At 37.1% G+C, this 10,181-nt stretch overlaps 1 protein-coding gene across 16 annotated transcripts in view; it reads left to right on the top strand.

Moving 5' to 3' along the window:
* Positions 1 to 10,181, top strand: part of LOC115230212 (putative sodium-coupled neutral amino acid transporter 10) — a 66,848-nt gene that overhangs the window by 23,088 nt on the left and 33,579 nt on the right. For all 16 annotated transcript variants that reach the window (XM_029800424.2, XM_036499560.1, XM_036499556.1 and 13 more), the window contains 2 exons: positions 7,194 to 7,313; positions 8,843 to 8,960. In XM_029800424.2, coding sequence (XP_029656284.1) covers positions 7,194 to 7,313; positions 8,843 to 8,960 — 238 coding nt within the window. The remainder of the gene's footprint in view (positions 1 to 7,193; positions 7,314 to 8,842; positions 8,961 to 10,181) is intronic.

Raw genomic sequence — 10,181 nt, 5'->3', positions numbered from 1 at the left:
TAGATATATTTAGTTTACAAAGTCCCAGACTGAGCGTTGTGTTTATTGAGTGAAAACACCTAAAAGCTCCACGAGGCTCCTGCAGGGGATGGTGGTGATCCCTGCTGTACTCTTTCACCACAACTTTCTCTCACTCTTACTTCCTGTTTCTGTTGTACCTGTATTTCAAAGGGACCCAGCCTTGTCACTCTCTGTGTCACGCTGAATATCCCCGAGAACTACGTTAAGGGTACACGTGTCTGTGGAGTGCTCAGCCACTTACACGTTAATTTCACGAGCAGGCTGTTCCGTTGATTCGGATCAACCGGAACCCTCGTCGTCGTAACCGACGGAGTGCTTCCACCAGTTTACAAAGAATTTAGGATCAACTGACCTTTTTAACAATTTTACTGTTGTGAAACAGTAAAAGTCAGGGCCTGTCTTCAGACTTTAGTGAACCCTTATTTCATACATTCTGAGTAATATAAAGCCTTCCTTTCCTAAGTCCTAAGGTTACTCTGGTGGTTGTACAGAAATGGGACTGTGTATCGGGTCTGATGCATGGACCCCAAGGAAATCTGTCCTGTGTATCACGTGCAATACACAGCAGCTGTCCCCCAAACTTCTTTTGCACCTTACTCTTTTACTCATTTCAGTCATTTGACTGCAGCCATGCTGGAGCACCGCCTTAAATCGAGCAACTCGACTCCCCCCTTTGTAAGCCCAGTACTTATTCTATCGGTCTATTTTGCCGAACTGCTAAGTGACAGGGACATAAACACACCAGCATCGGTTGTCAAGCAATGCTAGGAAGACAAACACAGACACACAAACATACACGCACACACACATATATACATACATATATACGACAGGCTTCTTTCAGTTTCCGTCTGCCAAATCCACTCACAAGGCATTGGTCGGCCTGGGGCTATAGCAGAAGACACTTGCCCAAGATGCCACGCAGTGAGACTGAACCCGAAACCATGTGGTTGGTAAGCAAGCTACTTACCACACAGCCACTCCTGCGCCTATATATATATATACATATATACGACAGGCTTCTTTCAGTTTCCGTTACCAAATCCACTCACAAGGCTTTGGTCGACCTGAGGCTATAGTAGAAGACACTTGCCCAAGATGCCTCGCAGTGGGACTGAACCCGGAACCATGTGGTTGGTAAGCAAGCTACTTACGACACAGCCACCCCTGCGCCTTAGATTAATTTCATGTAAGATGTTTTTCCATGGGTTTGGGTGTAACAAATAAAAAAAACAATAACAAATAAAAATCACAACAAAGGGCATAATATATCATTTAATTATTACATATATAATTTGCATATAATTTGCATATATAATACATACATATTGCAAAATCACTCAGGAGACAGTTTTGGTCAATAAAACGGGAATAAATTTTTTTCTTTTTTTCTTTCTGCATGATATGGTACCAAATGATCTACAGTTTAAGGGCTGGAGCCCTCAAACAAAAAAAGGGTTAATTTATGTTCCAAAAACACACACACACACACAGCTTAATTGTCCCAGTAATTGTTAAAACTTAATTATTTTTTTTTTACTAAACTCATTCCTAATACTTTACTATTATTAACGAACTAAACTAAATCTTGTGGGCTGTATATTTCCATAGGAACACTTTCTCAAAAATTTTAAGGGTTTCCATTTTAAATGTTCATTGTTCTTTTTTTCCATTGTTTTAGTTTCACGCCCATTTGGGATCTTTTCTTTTTGTTTTTTTTTTCAAGTTAATGTTTTGGATTTTTTTTTTTCTTTTGCTGGTTACTCATGCTACCATCACTAACCATCCGAATGCGAGGGACCGTGTGTTGGAATACCTGGGAGTCTGTTGTTTTTTTGCTTTTATTTATAATTATTTTTTGGAGGGTTTGTATATCAAGCAAACCAATGCAAAAAAAAAAATGTAAAACTGTTTTACTCTTTTACTTGTTTCAGTCATTTGACTGCGGCCATGCTGGAGCACCGCCTTTAGTCGAGCAATTCAACCCCGGGACTTATTCTTTGTAAGCCCAGTACTTATTCTATCGGTCTGTTTTGCCGAACCGCTAAGTGACGGGGATATAAACACACCAGCATCGGTTGTCAAGCAATGCTAGGGGAACAAACACAGACACACACACATACATATATATATATATATACATATATATATATATATATATATATATATATATACGACAGGCTTCTTTCAGTTTCCGTCTACCTAAATCCACTCACAAGGTATTGGTCGGCCTGGGGCTATAGCAGAAGACACTTGCCCAAGATGCCACGCAGTGGGACTGAACCCGGAACCATGTGGTTGGTTAGCAAGCTACTTACCACTTAGTTTTTCCAGTTATTTTGCTGTTTTATAGGACTACCACACTACAAGTGTCTCCGTGCATATCCATACACACACACACACACATACACACGCAGATATATAAATACACATACATAAGCATAGACACATACATGTACACATATCTTTACATATATATATATGTGTGTGTGTGAAGGTGCATGGCTTAGTGGTTAAGGCATTTGGCTCACAAACATAAGGTCGTGAGTTCAGTTCACAGCAATGCGTATCTTTGTGCAAGACACTTTATTTCTTGTTGCTCCAATCCACTCAGCTGGCAAAAATGAGTATTACCTGTATTTCAAAGGGCCACCCTTGTCACCCACTGTATTACTCTGAATCTCCCTGAGAACTACGTTAAGAGTACACATGTCTGTGGAGTGCTCAGCCACTTGCACGTTGATTTCATGAGCAAGCTGTTCCGTTGATCGTATCAGCTGAGACCCTCATCGTCATAACCGACAGAGTGCTCCTAATATATAGTAGAAATATGTTACGAAAAGAAAATATAAAATACACGTGGAAATGTAAGGGTAAAATATGAAAAATCAACGAAAATGCACATTGCAAATAAAAGAAGGCTATTTGTGACAGGTAACGACAAATATATACATTTAGATTGACTGAGGTAGGAATACGAGTCATAAAAGTCATTATTATGAGATGATTATAAGATGATAATAAAGTAAGAGAACAAAACGAACCATGGTTTACGCAAACCTATTCATCGTTTGAACAATAACTATATATATATATATATATATATATATATATATATATATACACTTGCGTCAGAAATTAATTAGCACTTCTCAAATTTCTACATTAAATAGGTTAAATCAATTAACCTTATGAGCTGTTCAAAACGTCTTATGCGATGAGAAAACTTAGTATGGTGTGATTTCGGTCCTTGCGAGGCGCTACCTATATCTATTAAACAAAGGAAGATTTGTCTGCATCCGCACTCCAAGTTGTTGCACTGCTATGTCAACATCATAAGGCTGTAGACTCTCAAACTGCTCTGCAAACAAAGTTACGTCATCGTTCTGCGCAACAGTGAACTCCCAACAAAGCAATAGTTCGAGATATGGCCACTAGGTGACAACACATACCTTGAGTGAAGAGCAAATCAAGGGTGCTAATTAATTTCTGACGGTAGTGTATACAGGAGGTTATGAGAGGTAATGGTGTCATTGAGGCCCAAAGGTGTCAGGTAATGCTGAATAAGTGCTATAGACAGACCATAGTTAAGTTCCAGGTTTGACGATTATGCGAATAAGGGGTTCAACGTCGGTCATATGTCAGCATGTGTATATAAAAATTTTTTCGTAATGAGATAAAAAACCAAGGATGTGTAGATTTTAGAATATTTATAGATAGAAGGCCTTACAGCTGTTTCGAGGATATTTATTATATCCCTTCATTGGAGACAGTGTGAGAGGATGGTTAAGTAATATTTAATTTAGATAAGATACGAAATAGAGAGTGAGGTGGAGGAAATAAAAGAAAATAGATGTGAGATACGTAGGGATATTGTATTTGTAGACCCATTTTTTTGGCAGATTGGTATACATATAAGATTCCAATACCTTATGAGTAAAATCCAGTAGTATTTAAAATTGGTCATTCCAAGTATAGAGTTTATACACAGTCAATTTTTAAATACTATTGGATTTTACTCATAAGGTATTGGAATCTTATATGTATACCATTCTGCCTAAAAAATGGATCTACAAATCTACAAATATCCCTACATATCTCACATCTATTTTCTTTCCTCCACCTTACTCTCTATTCTGTATCTGTGTGTAACTGGTACTTAATTTATCGACTCCGAAAGGATGAAAGGCAAAGTCGACCTCGGCGGAATTTGAACTCAGAACGTAATGCCAGATGAAATACGGCTACGCATTTCGCCCGGTGTGCTAACATTTCTGCCAGCTCGCCGCCTTCATATATATGTATGTCTGTATGTATGTATGTATACATTTATACAGATAATTACATGCACTCACACACACACACACACATGTTTATGCTGTAGTACAGTTTTCTTTTTGTTTTATTGTAGTATTAAATGCTGGTTCCACCAGAAACTAACCCAGCTTTGGTATAGCTAAGTATAATATATATGTTTCTGTGCTTTGCTATCGTATCACAACCATTTCATATCATATGACCCCCTGTTTCGTATAGCTTTATATATATATATGTATATATGTATACACACACACAACACACACATGATATATGCTAATATCATACAGTGAGAATGAGTGCTCAACACTGCGTTGTTGGATAAATTATTTTTTATTTGTTGGTTAAAAAGGGCTACCATCGGTTTCATGTTGAGAATTCTCAGCGGTTATCAAGTCTGCCACATTGAGATGTTGGAACTCATCTCCATCTTGGATGAGAATACTGTCCAAGACAGATGGAGACAAGTATCAACATCCTATATGGCAGGCTTGATAATTGCTGAGAGTTCTCTGCATGAAACCAATGGTAGCCTTGCTACCATTTGTTTCATGCCATACACACACAGACATCTCAAAAGTAAAGAAACATCCCTCATTTTATTTACACATTTGCAGTGGAACATCGGCTTATGAATGCCTTTCATCATGAATAAATAAACTGCTCATGAATAATTTTTCAAGTATAAGACATCTTGGTCGACAAACGGTGTCTTGAATACCAAACACACAAGCTGGCAACAGTGATTGAGACAAGCTGGGAATATCAGCAAAAGAGCATCAGTTGCTGTCCAGCTTCCACTCTGAACATCCTGGCTCACATTCACCATATGAATCTCCTGTAACAAAAATAGTTTCGGGTTATGAACATTTCAGGTGACAAATGGTCTTCAGGAATGAATTAGATAGATTTTTTTTTCTGTTTGGCTGCACTTTTGGAATTTTTTGAAGTTTGGTCTAAATTTCAAAAATTTGGTGTATTGGTGTAATTTTCCATGCTGAATCTCAAGAGATAAATTCACTTTTTCCAGAAAATTTTTAAAAGAAGTTACAAGAGTAAACTTATACAGGGGTAAACTTTTAAAAATTACAGGAGTAAACTTTTTAAAAGAAATTACCAGAGTAACAGAATTACAGGGGTAAAGTTTGATAATTTTTACCCAGTCAGAAAACAGGATACCTGTTGTCAATGGTGAACACATGAAATACTGGTGGGATTCTGTTTTATGTACACCATATAACTCCTCATAACTTTTTTTTTTTGGAATTTTTAGAAAGGTTTTGTGAATTTGTGTTCTATACACAGGAATTCATACAATTCATACAAAAACCACAAAAAAAAATTAATGTGTGATGTGGGCGTATTTAGCTATTATTTTTAGCACATCTAATTACCACTATTTAATAAGCTAAAAATGACCGTATGAAGAAACAGCTTGTTAGTATGAAAACAGGCACCTATATGTCTGTGGTTTTTGATTAGTTAAAATTACCCAAAATCCAAACTTTAAAACTCTTTATTTATTGATTTATGGCAAAAATGAATTTCATGTCCATGATTAGCATACAAAACTACACTAATACACCAAATTGAAAAATGGCAGCTAAACACAGAAGATCCAATTAAATTCCTAAATTGAGGTCCCACTGTGTGTATTTAGAAGTTTTTGAAGAATAATATTGGGTACAATTGTAATATTTGAAGAGAGATTTTCTTAAAAGTCCATAAGTATTTCATGAAATTTGTTTGAAAAACAGACTTCTATATATATGCACTCCTACACATGCATATATGAAATGAGGGCTCTGTATTTGTTTTTGAGATGTCTGTGTGTATATATTGTTGATTTTGTAAATATCTGCATCTCCCTTCAACACAGGTTGTTCAGGTAAGTATTCAACATTGCTAAAACAAAAAAAAAACAAAAACGTTGACCCTGAGCTTTCAAGGAAGCTTCTAGGTGGATGGTGGTTATGCTAGAAATAGCTGCTGTTAACAGGGTTTAGTTTCATTGCTGTGATGTGCCAAAGAACAGTGGTCACTAACCCTTCCTGGCACCTCAGGAAATTCTTCCATGAACTGGAAGATCATGCACTTAACGAAACACAATTAAGTACCTAATATATAATTTAATTATTACACACACACAATACACATATATAATACATATATATTACACATATAATACATATATAATATGTATAAGATATGTGCAATATATATGTATTGTGTATTATGTAATATATATTTACTATTTTTACTATTTTACTTGTTTCAGTCATTTGACTGCGGCCATGCTGGAGCACTGCCTTTAGTTGAGCAAATCGACCCCAGGACTTATTCTTTGTAAGCCTAGTACTTATTCTATTGGTCTCTCTTGCCGAACCGCTAAATTACGGTGACGTAAACACACCAGCATCGGTTGTCAAGCAATTCTAGGGGGACAAACACAGACACACAAACATATACACACACACATATACATATATACAACGGGCTTCTTTCAGTTTCCATCTACCAAATCCACTCACAAGGCCTTGGTTGGCCTGAGGCTATAGTAGAAGACACTTGCCCAAGGTGCCACGCAGTGGGACTGAACCCGGAACCATGTGGTTGATAAGCAAGCAACTTACCACACAGCCACTCCTGCGCCTATATATATGTATATTTCATAGGTGTGGCTGTGTGGTAAGAAGCTTGATCTTAGGGCTCTCTGGATGAGGGCTGACCAGAGGCTAAACAACAGCAACAATGAGAACCACAAGAAACCCTAGAGTCTGCCCCTCTGGCTCATCACATAACATACCACCTACAGCTGGGATTGAACCTGTCTCTTGTTATTTCTCTCTTTCTAGGCTGACAGTCCAGTTGCCCCCATGAGAATGGTTCCCAGAGTCAACTGGCCCCATGTTGTTAACTTAGGAAACAGTATCATCGGGGTCAGCATTTTGACAATGCCCTTCTGTTTTCAGCAGGTCAGTACAAAACCCTACTCTTTTTATTTGTTTATTTATTTATATTATTAACATTATTATCATTATTATTATTATTATTATTATTATTATTATTATTATTATTATTATTATTATTCTATGTTTGACTTTTGCTTTATATTTGTACAAGTTGGCTCCAAGTCTCACCCAGAGATCTCAAGAGACAACAAGTTAGAAGTTGATGTTGGTATTATGCCTTGGGTGTCATATATTTGGTTTTGTATTTAGTGTTGTACTAGTGAATGCCTAAAAAACAAACATACGAAAATTATGTTTGTTTTAAACCTTGAGATTACATAGAAAGTATTTTGTGTAGGTTATGAGCAGTTCCCATGAGCACTATCTTTTGAATTTCTGCCATTTTTGGGTTTCCTGGTATCTGAGTTAGGTAGTAATCAGTCCCTTTCGCTATCATTCCCAGGGCACCTATGACAACAGGTATTGTTTTAGTCTTCAGGTTCCACATTTTGCTGATTTCTATTTCAAGATCTTTATATTTGCTCATTTTTTGTTTATTATTATTATTATTATTATTATTATTATTATAATTTCATGTAGCAAGCTGGCAGAATCATTAGCATGCTGGGCAAAATACTTAGCAGTAGTTTATCTGCCACTAAGGTTCTGAGTTCAAATTCCACTGAGGTCGACTTTACCTTTCTTCCTTTTGGGGTTGATAAACTAAGTACCAGTTACACACTGGGGTCAATGTACTCCCCCAAATTTCAGGCCTTATGCCTGCCCGAGGTGCACACAGAGCGACAAAATTGTTCTGCATGCCCTCGTCCATTACCCAAGCATTGCTAACCTGTGGGTTTATGTCGAACACCTGCTGTTGCGTGTAGGACAGGTCTGGCTATCAGCTGAATCCATAGTAAAGATTGCCCCGCTGTTCTCCTTTGGCCGGGAGGGGCTGGTAATTTTAATTTGTCTGGTGACTGTAGCGAAAGACATAGTATGGTGAACTTGATTGAAAGGGTTAAAGTCAGACACTTTTCTCTTTGGCCAGGCCCTCATCAACTTCTTCGAGTTTCACTTGAAGAGGAAAGTGTGGGTGGAGAGGGAAGTGTTGCCTTCTAGCAAGTTTGTTGAAAGATGGGTGAATGTTGGAAGAATGTGAAAGGACCAATTCTGAGTATACACCTGTAAAAAATAAAAGAAGGGCTTTTGTCCTGTTGATCAGGCCCCCACAGCTTTTGTGGGTTTTTCCATGAGTAGCCTTAAAGTACCTCCCCTTTTGGGAGTTTTATATTGTTTAATTTTTATTGTCCCCTTTTTTCTCTGTAGGACAGTGGTGTGTCAAATTTCAGGGTTCTATCTCTGTCTATCCCCTTTTTCTCTATGAAACTGTGATGTAAAAAATTTAAGGGTTCTGTCACTGTTTGTCCCTTTCTCTACCTACTGGCATGTGTTACATTAAGGACCTTCCTTTGTAGTAGTATAGAGTACAGCTTAAAAAAGACCAGCTCTTTGACTATCTGTCCCCTTTTTTTTCTCTCTCTTTCAAACAGTGTGGCATCATATTAGGGACCCTACTGCTGCTGTTCTGCACGTGGTTGACCCTAATCTCATGCCAGTTACTCATGAAGGCTGGGATAACATCCCGTAGGAAATCCTTTGAGTTTCTAGGTAAGTCTGATAACAACTTCTTTATATCTGTCTTCCTTCTCGTATTTTCTGTCTTGCATGTATCTACTATATACTCAGTTACTCTATATCCTGCCTGTTTCTATTGGGATGTCCAGAAAGTTCGTGCCGATTTTTAAAGGCAAGAAAAAGGTCAATAAATACTTGCCATTACATTTTTAATCAACCAAATATGAACCATTTTGCTGCACAATGCATCTCCATCTTTCCTTTAACTAGAAAATACCCTCTTCCCAGAATTGAGGTGGTTTCATGGCAAAGAATTCATCAAGGTATCTTTTTACGTCATCCAAGGAATTGAAATTTTTACCATTAAGACTATTCTGCAGAGACCTGAATAAGTGCAAATCCGAAGGAGCAATATCTGGTGAATATGGAGGGTGGGGTAACACATCCCAGCTGAGCTGTAGCAATTTTTGTCTGGTTCCCAAAGTATCAAGTGCCGAAAATGAACTTTCTTATCTTCCATTTTAAAGGGTTACAGAATTAACGCAGGTTATAGGAACATAAACCTTCTTCCACGAAAAGATAGCTTAAACTGTGCTCTAAATGGAGGTGTAGTCAAATCCTATTTTATGAACTCAACCATGTCCTAAAATAAGTCGATAGGTAAGCTACTTTAAATCGGCACAAACTTTCCGGACAACCCAATATATCTTTATATATAAAAGTGAAGTTGTGTGTCTGTCTCCTACGATTTAGATTCCTAACTACTCCCACATTTTGCGGTGCAGTTTAACCAAAACTGGGTATCTTATAGTCGTGATTCATATCGAGCCCTTCTGGGTATTAGCGCGTGTCTATGATGAGTCTACGATTTGAAAAAAAATTTACCATCATTTTTTCCATTTGAATGCATTTTTTTCGCTATTATATAAGGGAAGTAACTCTCTAAAAATGTCTACGATGAATCAACGATTTAAAAAAAAAATTTTTTTTCCATTTTTAATGCATTTTTTTGCTATTTTTTGGCTATAACTCTCTAAAAATGCTTATATAGTTATTTCCCTTACAAACCCGAGCAACGCCGGGCGATACTGCTAGTATATATATATATATATATATATATATATGTATATATATATATATATACTGAACAGTGTATATGTGTTGAAAAAATATATCTTTCTACTTGTTCTTACAAATTGCGCTTGGAGTTTAAAATCTTGTAATTTTACTTTCAAAAAATCGGACTTTTCAACC

This window comes from Octopus sinensis, unplaced genomic scaffold (genome assembly GCF_006345805.1).
Source record: "Octopus sinensis unplaced genomic scaffold, ASM634580v1 Contig14929, whole genome shotgun sequence".
NCBI classification, from domain to species: domain Eukaryota; kingdom Metazoa; phylum Mollusca; class Cephalopoda; order Octopoda; family Octopodidae; genus Octopus; species Octopus sinensis.
The sequence above is the reverse complement of the archived record's forward strand: the minus strand, read 5'-3'. Positions and strand labels throughout refer to the sequence as shown.